Source organism: Thunnus thynnus, chromosome 16 (genome assembly GCF_963924715.1).
Source record: "Thunnus thynnus chromosome 16, fThuThy2.1, whole genome shotgun sequence".
In the NCBI taxonomy this organism is placed as follows: domain Eukaryota; kingdom Metazoa; phylum Chordata; class Actinopteri; order Scombriformes; family Scombridae; genus Thunnus; species Thunnus thynnus.
This window is the reverse complement of record NC_089532.1, coordinates 23,896,501-23,909,330: the sequence shown is the minus strand read 5'-3', so window position 1 is coordinate 23,909,330 and position 12,830 is coordinate 23,896,501. Positions and strand designations below refer to the sequence as shown.

Sequence of the window (12,830 nt, the reverse complement as noted above, 5' to 3'; positions counted from 1 at the left end):
CATTATTTACCTGACAAAGGGTTCATGGTGTTGCCTCGGCCTACAAATTCCCCAGATCTCAATCCCATCCAGCATCTGTGGGACATGCTGGAAAAACAAGTCCAATCTGAGGAGGCCCCACCAGGCAACTTACAGGACTTAAAGGATATGCTGCTACATCTTGGTGCCAGATACCAGAGGACACCTCCAGAGGTCTTGTGGAGTCCATGCCTCCATGGGTGAGAGCTGTTTTGGTGGCACAAGGGGGACCTACGCAATATTAGGCAGGTGGTTTTAATGTTGTGGCTAATCAGTGTATATTTTCTTTTTTCATACTCTGCCTTTTATAACCCTCTTTTCTCAGAATTTTGCTATTTTATGTTCATTGAATCTGGCTTTGATCTTCATGTGGTCTTATTATGTTTTCTTCCTGTTCTGATGTAGGAAATATTTCATTCTTTCTTTTACTGATGAAAAGTTGAACTCACAATCAATAAAGCTCTTTCTTCCTTCATTCAATACAATCAGAGGTTTTTCTGCTGCAGCCTCATTTGGTCTGATATGACCAGTGACCACAGTCGCAGCTCTTTAGAAAGTTACATAGGATCACTTTAACTATTTGCAGCAATGATGAGATTTGACAGTAAATACATTAAGACAGTAAGCTCCCTAAAAAAAACAGTATGATTCAGTGATGACGTCACTCCTGAGAAACAGCTCCAACCAGTGGCGAGTTGTGGTAATGACTGGAAAGTTCCTGAAAACTCTGAAGCTTCTCCACTTAGGATATAAAAGCTGGGACAGTCCCACTGCTGAGACAGAAAGCAACACAACCAACACAGAACAGAACAGAACAGACACTTTCACAGTGCTTCATCTCACAACAAGAGGACTCAACACACTGAAGATGCTGTGCTCTCATGGATTCCAGTCTACTCTCAGTCCATTCATGGACTTCTACTGGCCTGTACGCAGTCTGTGGCCAGAGGTCAAACCTCTGCTCTGCCAGCAGGATCTACTGCAGAGAAACCTCCAGGAGCTGCGCAGCAGTCTGGAGCTGATAGACAAACTTCAACACAAGATGCTGGAGGAGACGGAGCCTTCCCAAACCGCTGCAGCTGTGCAACCAGTCTCCTACCAGCTGGAGAAAGAGGGAGAGCACTTTGGCCTGACCCTGGACACTCAAGGCTTTTCCCCAGAGGAGCTGTCTGTCAGGCAGGTGGGCAGGAAGCTGAGGGTCAGTGGGAAGACAGAGAAGGAGCAGGAGGACGGGAAAGGCTGCTACTCTTACAGACGCCAGGAGTTCAGACAGGAGTTTGATCTGCCTGAGGAGCTCAACCCTGAAGCCATCACCTGCTACCTGGCTCCAGACGGGAAGCTCCACATCCAGGAAGCCAAAGCTCCATGCGTGGAGGAGGCTGAGAGAAAACTGACTATCGAGAGGAGCGTGGAGGAGAAAACACAGCAGAGTGTGTGTTCACACACAGAAGGCAGCAGCACAGACACAGACCACAGCGCAGAGGACAAACCTGGAAACATGGACTAATCTCTATATTGTTTTGACAATGTACATTCAATGTTTTATTAAAGTGTTAATTGAAGATGATCATATGTGCTTTTGTATACATGTAAATGTTTAATAAATATATTGACAGCTGCACAATGTTTTCTTCATTTAAAATAACGTCTTTGTCAGAAATGAGAAAACCTGAAAAGATAGAAAGACCACTTTATAATTTTTGACCCTTAAAATTCATTTGATATTGCACAGCTTTCCCCTCTTTTCTTCTTAGTGCTTCAGAAAATGGAAGATCAGTGTTTTGTTTCCAATCTTCTATGTTTGTCATTTAATCTAGTAAAATATCCACTTAGAATCAACACTGCTTCATCAGAGACCTCAAATTAGTAAAATGTGATATTTTACTTTAAGACTGAGGAGGGAAAAGTCAGAAAAGCAAGTTTCCATTTCATCTTAAGATTGTTTATAATGGCTGATATATACCACTGATCAGCCACGACATTAAAACCTCTCACATGTGAAGTGAATAACATTGATTGTCTCATTACAATGGAACATGTCAAGGGGTGGGATATATTAGGCAGCAAATGAACGGTCAGTTTTTGAAGTTGATGTGTTGGAAGCAGGAAAAGAGGGAAAGCGTAAAGATCTGAACAACTTTGAGAAGGGCCAAATTGTCATAGCTAGACAACAGAGCAAGAATATCTCCAAAACTGCAGGTCTTGTGGGGTTCTGCCAGTGTGCAGTGGTCAGCAGCTACCAAAAGTGGTCAAAGGAAAGAAAACCAGTGAACCGGCAACAGGGTCATGGGTGCCCAAGGCTCATTCATGCACATGGGGAGCGAAGGCTAGCCCGTCTGGTCCGACCATACAGAAGAGCTACTGTAGCACAAATTGCTGAACAGGTTAATCCTGACTATGATAGACAGGTGCCAGAACACACAGTGCATCGCAGCTTTCTGCATATGAGGCTGCGTAGCCGCAGACCAGTCAGAATGCCCATGCTCACTCCTGTGCACCGCTGAAAGCGCCTACAATGGGCACATGAGTGTCAGAACTGGACCATGGAGCAATGGAAGAAGGTGGCCGGTCTGATCATCATGTGGACGGCCGGGTGTGTGTGCATTATTTACCTGACCAAGGGTTCAAGGTGTTGCCTCGGCCTACAAATTCCCCAGATCTCAATCCCATCCAGCATCTGTGGGACATGCTGGAAAAACAAGTCCAATCTGAGGAGGCCCCACCAGGCAACTTACAGGACTTAAAGGATATGCTGCTAACGTCTTGGTGCCAGATACCAGAGGACACCTCCAGAGGTCTTGTGGAGTCCATGCCTCCATGGGTGAGAGCTGTTTTGGTGGCACAAGGGGGGCCTTCACAATATTAGGCAGGTAGTTTTAATGTTGTGGCTAATCAGTGTATATTTTCTTTTTTCATACTCTGCCTTTTATAACCCTCTTTTCTCAGAATTTTGCTATTTTATGTTCATTGAATCTGGCTTTGATCTTCATGTGGTCTTATTATGTTTTCTTCCTGTTCTGATGTAGGAAATATTTCATTCTTTCTTTTACTGATGAAAAGTTGAACTCACAATCAATAAAGCTCTTTCTTCCTTCATTCAATACAATCAGAGGTTTTTCTGCTGCAGCCTCATTTGGTCTGATATGACCAGTGACCACAGTCACAGCTCTTTAGAAAGTTACATAGGATCACTTTAACTATTTGCAGCAATGATGAGATTTGACATTAAATACATTAAGATAGTAAGCTCCCTACAAAAAACAGTATGATTCAGTGATGACGTCACTCCTGAGAAACAGCTCCCCACAGTGGCGAGTTGTGGTAATGACTGGAAAGTTCCTGAAGACTCTGAAGCTTCTCCACTTAGGATATAAAAGCTGGGACAGTCCCACTGCTGAGACAGAAAGCAACACAACCAACACAGAACAGAACAGACACTTTCACAGTGTTTCATCTCACAACAAGAGGACTCAACACACTGAAGATGCTGTGCTCTCATGGATTCCAGTCTACTCTCAGTCCATTCATGGACTTCTACTGGCCTGTACGCAGTCTGTGGCCAGAGGTCAAACCTCTGCTCTGCCAGCAGGATCTACTGCAGAGAAACCTCCAGGAGCTGCGCAGCAGTCTGGAGCTGATAGACAAACTTCAACACAAGATGCTGGAGGAGACGGAGCCTTCCCAAACCGCTGCAGCTGTGCAACCAGTCTCCTACCAGCTGGAGAAAGATGGAGAGCACTTTGGCCTGACCCTGGACACTCAAGGCTTTTCCCCAGAGGAGCTGTCTGTCAGGCAGGTGGGCAGGAAGCTGAGGGTCAGTGGGAAGACAGAGAAGGAGCAGGAGGACGGGAAAGGCTGCTACTCTTACAGACGCCAGGAGTTCAGACAGGAGTTTGATCTGCCAGAGGAGCTCAACCCTGAAGCCATCACCTGCTACCTGGCTCCAGACGGGAAGCTCCACATCCAGGAAGCCAAAGCTCCATGCGTGGAGGAGGCTGAGAGAAAACTGACTATCGAGAGGAGCGTGGAGGAGAAAACACAGCAGAGTGTGTGTTCACACACAGAAGGCAGCAGCACAGACACAGACCACAGCGCAGAGGACAAACCTGGAAACATGGACTAATCTCTATATTGTTTTGACAATGTACATTCAATGTTTTATTAAAGTGTTAATTGAAGATGATCATATGTGCTTTTGTATACATGTAAATGTTCAATAAATATATTGACAGCTGCACAATGTTTTCTTCATTTAAAATAACGTCTTTGTCAGAAATGAGAAAACCTGAAAAGATAGAAAGACCACTTTATAATTTTTGACCCTTAAAATTCATTTGATATTGCACAGCTTTCCCCTCTTTTCTTCTTAGTGCTTCAGAAAATGCAAGATCAGTGTTTTGTTTCCAATCTTCTATGTTTGTCATTTAATCCAATAAAATATCCACTTAGAATCAACACTGCTTCAACAGAGACCTCAAATTAGTAAAATGTGATATTTTACTTTAAGACTGAGGAGGGAAAAGTCAGAAAAAGCAAGTTTCCATTTCATCTTAAGATTGTTTATAATGGCTGATATATACCACTGATCAGCCACGACATTAAAACCTCTCACATGTGAAGTGAATAACATTGATTATCTCATTACAATGGAACATGTCAAGGGGTGGGATATATTAGGCAGCAAATGAACGGTCAGTTTTTCAAGTTGATGTGTTGGAAGCAGGAAAAGAGGGAAAGCGTAAAGATCTGAACAACTTTGAGAAGGGCCAAATTGTCATAGCTAGACAACAGAGCAAGAATATCTCCAAGACGGCAGGTCTTGTGGGGTTCTGCCAGTGTGCAGTGGTCAGCAGCTACCAAAAGTGGTCAAAGGAAAGAAAACCAGTGAACCGGCAACAGGGTCATGGGTGCCCAAGGCTCATTCATGCACATGGGGAGCGAACGCTAGCCCGTCTGGTCCGACCATACAGAAGAGCTACTGTAGCACAAATTGCTGAACAGGTTAATCCTGACTATGATAGACAGGTGTCAGAACACAAAGTGCATCGCAGCTTTCTGCATATGAGGCTGCGTAGCCGCAGACCAGTCAGAATGCCCATGCTCACTCCTGTGCACCGCTGAAAGCGCCTACAATGGGCACATGAGTGTCAGAACTGGACCATGGAGCAATGGAAGAAGGTGGCCGGTCTGATCATCATGTGGACGGCCGGGTGTGTGTGCATTATTTACCTGACAAAGGGTTCATGGTGTTGCCTCGGCCTACAAATTCCCCAGATCTCAATCCCATCCAGCATCTGTGGGACATGCTGGAAAAACAAGTCCAATCTGAGGAGGCCCCACCAGGCAACTTACAGGACTTAAAGGATATGCTGCTACATCTTGGTGCCAGATACCAGAGGACACCTCCAGAGGTCTTGTGGAGTCCATGCCTCCATGGGTGAGAGCTGTTTTGGTGGCACAAGGGGGACCTACGCAATATTAGGCAGGTGGTTTTAATGTTGTGGCTAATCAGTGTATATTTTCTTTTTTCATACTCTGCCTTTTATAACCCTCTTTTCTCAGAATTTTGCTATTTTATGTTCATTGAATCTGGCTTTGATCTTCATGTGGTCTTATTATGTTTTCTTCCTGTTCTGATGTAGGAAATATTTCATTCTTTCTTTTACTGATGAAAAGTTGAACTCACAATCAATAAAGCTCTTTCTTCCTTCATTCAATACAATCAGAGGTTTTTCTGCTGCAGCCTCATTTGGTCTGATATGACCAGTGACCACAGTCGCAGCTCTTTAGAAAGTTACATAGGATCACTTTAACTATTTGCAGCAATGATGAGATTTGACAGTAAATACATTAAGACAGTAAGCTCCCTAAAAAAAACAGTATGATTCAGTGATGACGTCACTCCTGAGAAACAGCTCCAACCAGTGGCGAGTTGTGGTAATGACTGGAAAGTTCCTGAAAACTCTGAAGCTTCTCCACTTAGGATATAAAAGCTGGGACAGTCCCACTGCTGAGACAGAAAGCAACACAACCAACACAGAACAGAACAGAACAGACACTTTCACAGTGCTTCATCTCACAACAAGAGGACTCAACACACTGAAGATGCTGTGCTCTCATGGATTCCAGTCTACTCTCAGTCCATTCATGGACTTCTACTGGCCTGTACGCAGTCTGTGGCCAGAGGTCAAACCTCTGCTCTGCCAGCAGGATCTACTGCAGAGAAACCTCCAGGAGCTGCGCAGCAGTCTGGAGCTGATAGACAAACTTCAACACAAGATGCTGGAGGAGACGGAGCCTTCCCAAACCGCTGCAGCTGTGCAACCAGTCTCCTACCAGCTGGAGAAAGAGGGAGAGCACTTTGGCCTGACCCTGGACACTCAAGGCTTTTCCCCAGAGGAGCTGTCTGTCAGGCAGGTGGGCAGGAAGCTGAGGGTCAGTGGGAAGACAGAGAAGGAGCAGGAGGACGGGAAAGGCTGCTACTCTTACAGACGCCAGGAGTTCAGACAGGAGTTTGATCTGCCTGAGGAGCTCAACCCTGAAGCCATCACCTGCTACCTGGCTCCAGACGGGAAGCTCCACATCCAGGAAGCCAAAGCTCCATGCGTGGAGGAGGCTGAGAGAAAACTGACTATCGAGAGGAGCGTGGAGGAGAAAACACAGCAGAGTGTGTGTTCACACACAGAAGGCAGCAGCACAGACACAGACCACAGCGCAGAGGACAAACCTGGAAACATGGACTAATCTCTATATTGTTTTGACAATGTACATTCAATGTTTTATTAAAGTGTTAATTGAAGATGATCATATGTGCTTTTGTATACGTGTAAATGTTTAATAAATAAATGTATTTAAAGTTGAAGAATGTTTTCTTTATTTTTCAATATTTTATTTCACCAGAAATTATCAATTTATGATAAAAGAAATTCTCCAAATCCAAATGTTAATCTATAAAAGACATATCTTACTCTGATCATTTCTGTCTCCATGTGAACAAAGGAAATAGGAACAGGAAGCTGATGTCTGTGTCTTATCTGTCATTCAAATACTCAGGATTCTTTCCCTTTCTGCCACAGTTAACAGCTGGTGGTTATGCTTTATGTGTGCATGATTCATGACTATGTCTTCAATATATGAAGACATAGTGATGAATATAATATATATATTTGAGATTTATGCATTTATTCACTAAGAACTTGCCCTTATGATAAAAGGTGAATATTTTCATATGATTTCAAGTTCCTGAATGCATCGTAAGGACAACAAACCCAATATTTTTTTAAATGTGTAATTTCAGAATGAACAATCATCTAAATATATTTTCTTCCTCATATTGTTATAACCAATCACTGTTACAGAAGCTGCTGCTCTTCAGGTAAAAGTGATTCATGGCCCAAAGCATGTCTTTATTTGTGTGAGACAATCCTGAGGTTGACCGGTTTAATAAGAGTTAAAGAAAAGATTGATGAAGTAAGAGTATTTGGACAAGGATGTTGGATGTTATCAGATGTGTGACCTGCTCTGCCAGATAACTTCCTCTGTTCTGATGGACAGACACCAAAAACACTGCTTTCATAGCTGATTTTGCATACACAGATATATTATCTTCATCATATGCATATCCTTCACAGATATAAAAGATATGAACATGATCAGAATGTGGGCCACACCTTGGTGTTTTTTGTGCATTTGAACTTGCTCGGCATTAAACTTGAAATAACAGGTGTCTGCTACTGAACTGTTTACCCACACATTGAATCAGTTCTTATCACTGTATGATTCAATTGACAGCAGTAACTGGACAAAGACGTCATACATGTCAACAGGAATTGCATATGGAGGAATTAAATACTAGTGAAGTCACTTGACAAATGGAGTTGAATTCTCAGTTGACCATCAATCATCTATTATTAGCAACAGAAACAAATAAGTCAACGTCCTTGTAGTAAGGTTGAATTGTTTTAAGGCCGTACACACTCCCACAGGTGTTTTCCATTACTCTGGCTGATCAGACCTCTGCACAGGTTGAAGCTGAACAGATACACCCACCCAGCCAATCATATGAGCAGGTTTAATCAAGCAATTAAGTGAGAGCATCTGTGTAGGAAGTGTCCCTTGTGTAATGTGAAATTCAGCTCAGTCACATTTATTGGTAAGTAAAAGAAATAGTAATCCAGACAACAGGCAACAATTGATGATATGTTTATTAAAACCCATCTAAACTTTTATGCCATTATCACAGAGAAAGCACACTAACAATAATGTACTAGTGACCAGTTCCTGACACTCCTTTTAGCTTTCAGCCTTAGTGCATTATCTTGGGTTTTTTTAATAAATGAAATGATACATTCTGGTTTGTTTAAAAAAAAAAAAAGTTACATTCCATATTAAACATTATTAAATGAGGTAAGTGTCAAATTCAACAAAGAGTGCCTTGAACAGGTCAGTGTTACATTGTCTTTCATGACAAATATATTTCAAACCTGCAGTTTGAATAAGATTGGACAGAGTGTGATCATCAATGGCCCTTTTTCACACCATCACAGAGGGGCCAAAAAATACATAATAGGTGCCAGCTATGAATAGACAGAGTTGTGATAGTAAGAGTAGGTAGTTCCACAACAAGTAATGTTAACTGTTAACTGTTTGTCCAGTCGATTACTCAACAGCTCCTCACAGTTTTAACAGTATGGTCCAAGTTTTTTTTCTATAAGTTTAGATGATGACAGGACAGATTAAAAACATTTATATCAAAAAGAGAAGAAGAGAATTAAAAATAGCAAATACGTGTGAAAAGATGACAGACGACATTTAAAACCAAAGCTTTAGAAATCCTTTAGCTCTCCTGCTAAGGCTGAATCATTTTTTCTTATTTTAAGCCAATTATCGATATTGCGATTATGATGTGAACCACATCGCACAGCCCTCCTAACTGTTGCATAGTAAGAAAGAGGTCATGGTAGGTATCTAGGCCATGTCCTCTTCACCCTCTTCCTCAAACTCGCCCTCCTCCTCAGCGGTGGCGTCCTGGTACTGCTGGTACTCGGACACCAGGTCGTTCATGTTGCTCTCAGCTTCTGTGAACTCCATCTCATCCATGCCCTCTCCTGTGTACCTGAAGACAACAAAGACAGTAAATACTTACTCGCAGACATTTTTTTAACAAATAAACTCAAGTCTAGAGGTAAAAATGTGTTGAAATATGAAAGATTTAGTACTGACATGAGATTCATGCATGAAAAACATTACAGGCCAGCATGGAAACAAGAATTTCTTCCCTTTCTCCTGACAGCCTTTTTAAAAAAAACTCACCAGTGGAGGAAGGCCTTGCGGCGGAACATGGCGGTGAACTGCTCCGAGATGCGCTTGAACAGCTCCTGAATGGCTGTGCTGTTGCCGATAAAGGTGGCGGCCATCTTGAGGCCGCGGGGAGGGATGTCGCAGACAGCCGTCTTGACATTGTTGGGGATCCATTCGACGAAGTAGCTGCTGTTCTTGTTCTGCACGTTCAGCATCTGCTCGTCCACCTCCTTCATGGACATGCGGCCCCGGAAGATGGCGGCGACGGTGAGGTAGCGCCCGTGGCGTGGGTCGCAGGCCGCCATCATGTTCTTGGCATCGAACATCTGCTGGGTGAGTTCAGGAACTGTCAGAGCCCTAGAAAAAGAAAGAATTCAATTAGGATTTATTAGTGAAAAGTGAGTGAAATACAGCTTGAGGGATTCTCCTGCGTCTCTACCTGTACTGCTGGCTGCCCCGGCTGGTCAAGGGGGCAAAGCCTGGCATGAAGAAGTGCAGCCTGGGGAAGGGCACCATGTTGACAGCCAGTTTCCTCAGATCGGCATTCAGTTGGCCTGGGAAGCGCAGGCAGGTGGTCACCCCGCTCATGGTGGCGGAGACGAGGTGGTTGAGGTCGCCGTAGGTGGGCGTGGTGAGTTTCAGTGTGCGGAAGCAGATGTCGTACAGGGCCTCATTATCAATGCAGTAGGTCTCATCTGTGTTCTCCACCAGCTGGTGAACAGAGAGGGTGGCGTTGTAAGGCTCCACCACCGTGTCTGACACCTGGAGGGGGCGGGTGAAGAGAAAGAGGAGACAAAGGGAGGAGGATGAAACAGCGTTATAGCACAGATGAGCAGGCGGAGGGACAAATGTTTAACTTATAATATTTTAGTGTATAATCTGTACCTTGGGGGAGGGCACCACGCTGAAAGTGTTCATGATACGGTCTGGATACTCCTCTCGGATTTTGCTGATGAGCAGCGTGCCCATGCCAGAGCCGGTGCCTCCACCCAAGGAGTGAGTGAGCTGGAAGCCCTGGAGGCAGTCACAGCTCTCCGCCTCCTTCCTCACCACATCCAGGACCGAGTCCACCAGCTCAGCTCCCTCAGTGTAGTGGCCTTTAGCCCAGTTATTACCTGCTCCGCTCTGGCCTGTGTTACATGCAGATACAGAAATCTTTCACAGCTGTGGTTTCAAAAATCTCCCTTGTCTATTTCAAAGATGAAAAAATCTTAACATTTAATTGCAATTAGCAGTGCATACATTGAAAGAGACTGGTTTCTTTAGCATTGCAGGACTGTGGAAAACTATGGATTTCTGACTTTAAAATAAGAGTGACTCTAGATGCTTGATCACAGAATAGCTATTCGTCAGCCAAAGTCAAAACATGTATGTGAATGTTCACATTTAAATTCTCACCAAAGACGAAGTTGTCTGGTCTGAAGACCTGCCCAAAGGGACCAGACCTCACAGAGTCCATTGTGCCTGGTTCCAAGTCCACCAGCACTGCACGAGGGACATACTTGCCACCTGGTGATGCAGGTCAATTATTGCAAAATTATTATATGAAACAATTTCAACAAATAGTGCTGAAACAATTACTCAAGCAAAGAGCTTGCTCACTTTTCTGTGTTTCTAGTATCATGCATTAAATACTGTCTTTGCATATATAAATATATCTCTGATTTCCTCTGATGTTACGAAGCACTACACAGTATGAAGACCTCTCAGGTCATCTGGGACAAGTTTACTCAGTGTTCCCAGGATCAAAACCAAGTAAAGTGAAGCAGCTTTTAGTTTCTATGCTTTCCACCTGGGGAACAAACTTCCTCAATAACAGAGGTCTGCTAAAACTGTTTAAATTAGAGCTTAAAATATAATTGTTTACTGCAGCTTTCAAATAAATTAAATATGTAACTACTTTTTATGTAACATCTTCAACTATTTATTTGCTTGTTTTTGCTTTTTGTTTTTATTGTCTTTTTAAATGCAATTTTAATGTCTTCTTTTCAATGTATTTCTATGTCCTTGTAAAACACTTTAAATTGCCTTTTTGTCTGAATGTTGCTATTATAAATAAACTTGCATGCAAGTATTTTGTTAATTGATACTTTCAGGCCCATCAAGCTGCGATGACAAGTTCTCATTATTTCAGTCATTTTACTAGCTGAGTAAAACTACAACTAAAATCAAAGCCGGGTTGGCGTTATGCAGTTTTAACTTTTTGAAAAACCGGTTTGACTTCAACTATTATTCATTGGATGGCAAGTCAAGACACATGTGTTAAGAGCAGATAAAATGCAAATTTGGGTCTACAAACTTTATAATAATTATTGGGTCAGAAACGTATTCAGTTACATTTTCATGCCTCATTTACGTGCTGCTATCTTACATTTACTACTGCTGCTTTGATTTACATACTTTAGTACTTTTTGTAAGATTTATACTTTTCATCATTATAGTATTCATAATTATTACCTGGTATTTTTCAGTATTTATTCTTGTGCAATTTTAACATCTGTTGTTTTTTTTTATCCTATTGCACCGGGACCAGAGCAATCTTAAATTACTAGTAATACTAATAATATAACATGCCGTTTTAAAGATAGGCGCTTATATGGGGTGTCTTAAAATATTACAATACATTTAAGACAGTGCTGCTGGCTGGAGGTTTGTTGATCTGCTGTATCCTGGAAACCAGGCGACAGTAACTAGGAGGGGACAGTCAGGGGCCCACTGGCCTCCAGAGAGATCTCTGGCGGGGTTAGGGCCTCCTGCTGGATGGCTGCGGAACTAACAAGCCTTCTGTGTGGTATTGAATTACCTCAGCTCCCTAACAAATGACTGGATAATCTGACAAACCTGTTGCTTCATTGTAATACACGTTGATACGCTCCAGCTGCAGGTCGCTGTCTCCATGATAGGTCCCGGACGGGTCGATGCCATGTTCGTCACTAATTACCTCCCAGAACTAGAAAGAGAAAGAAAGAGGTAGAGACAGGAAGAGGACAACGGTTAGATTATCTGGCGACGCAAAACCCAAAGCTAAGTAAGCTCATTTAGAAGCCCGCCCAAACCCAAATTATCAGTGAGATAATACTTAACGTTTAAACCAAAGTTATACTCACCTTAGCACCAATTTGGTTACCACACTGGCCTGCCTGCAGATGCACAATTTCCCTCATTTTGGTCGAAATAAAAAAAATACTTCTTAACAGCGACGGCAGCAGAAAAAGTTGTGACCGCTTCTAGAGCTCCTGTAAACGGACTAACCTGAGAAGGTGGCAGCGCTGGCAACTACAGACGGACCAGTGATTCCAATTGGACTAACCACACGTCAGTCAAAATATCAGGCTCCTCATTGGTCAAAATAACTTGGTTCCGTGTTTTGATTGGATAGTTCTCTGAGGGTGCCGTTGCCTTGGTAACACAACATTGAATTAATACACAACAACTTTTGTGCAGAGACGCTGGGGACGCTCTGTATGCATTCATTGTTTTCTTTTTTTTTTTTTTTTATTGAACATGGTATT

The 12,830-nt window shown here is 42.9% G+C and overlaps 4 protein-coding genes across 4 annotated transcripts; 3 read left to right on the top strand and 1 right to left on the bottom strand.

The window, feature by feature from the left end:
- Positions 1–658: 658 nt before the first annotated feature.
- On the top strand, positions 659–1,585 carry LOC137200078 (heat shock protein 30-like). The gene has a single exon (XM_067614760.1). It carries the CDS (start codon positions 674–676, stop codon positions 1,523–1,525), a length of 852 nt encoding a protein of 283 aa, XP_067470861.1. The 5' UTR covers positions 659–673; the 3' UTR covers positions 1,526–1,585.
- Positions 1,586–3,397: 1,812 nt separating this feature from the next.
- LOC137200088 (heat shock protein 30-like) lies at positions 3,398–4,252 on the top strand. Its single transcript, XM_067614768.1, has one exon. It carries the CDS (start codon positions 3,503–3,505, stop codon positions 4,139–4,141), a length of 639 nt encoding a protein of 212 aa, XP_067470869.1. The 5' UTR covers positions 3,398–3,502; the 3' UTR covers positions 4,142–4,252.
- Positions 4,253–5,895: 1,643 nt separating this feature from the next.
- On the top strand, positions 5,896–6,822 carry LOC137200072 (heat shock protein 30-like). Its single transcript, XM_067614753.1, has one exon. The coding sequence runs from the start codon at positions 5,911–5,913 to the stop codon at positions 6,760–6,762; it is 852 nt and encodes a 283-aa protein (XP_067470854.1). The 5' UTR covers positions 5,896–5,910; the 3' UTR covers positions 6,763–6,822.
- Positions 6,823–8,204: 1,382 nt separating this feature from the next.
- Positions 8,205–12,582, bottom strand: LOC137199637 (tubulin beta-4B chain). Its single transcript, XM_067614067.1, has 7 exons — positions 12,426–12,582; positions 12,160–12,268; positions 10,717–10,827; positions 10,204–10,448; positions 9,758–10,080; positions 9,331–9,675; positions 8,205–9,133 (listed from the first exon to the last, which is right to left on the bottom strand). The coding sequence occupies exons 1-7, from the start codon at positions 12,480–12,482 to the stop codon at positions 8,986–8,988; spliced, it is 1,338 nt and encodes a 445-aa protein (XP_067470168.1). The 5' UTR covers positions 12,483–12,582; the 3' UTR covers positions 8,205–8,985.
- Between the last annotated feature and the right edge of the window lie 248 nt (positions 12,583–12,830).

Coding starts and splice junctions, on each gene's coding strand:
- LOC137200078 (XM_067614760.1), top strand. CDS start 674: ATGACGTCACTCCTGAGAAACAGCTCCAACCAGTGGCGAGTTGTGGTA.
- LOC137200088 (XM_067614768.1), top strand. CDS start 3,503: ATGCTGTGCTCTCATGGATTCCAGTCTACTCTCAGTCCATTCATGGAC.
- LOC137200072 (XM_067614753.1), top strand. CDS start 5,911: ATGACGTCACTCCTGAGAAACAGCTCCAACCAGTGGCGAGTTGTGGTA.
- LOC137199637 (XM_067614067.1), bottom strand. CDS start 12,482: ATGAGGGAAATTGTGCATCTGCAGGCAGGCCAGTGTGGTAACCAAATT. Junction 10,828..12,159: donor GTATTACAATGAAGCAACAG/GTTTGTCAGATT, acceptor CTGCATCACCAG/GTGGCAAGTATGTCCCTCGT. Junction 9,134..9,330: donor CGCAAGGCCTTCCTCCACTG/GTGAGTTTTTTT, acceptor TGTTGTCTTCAG/GTACACAGGAGAGGGCATGG.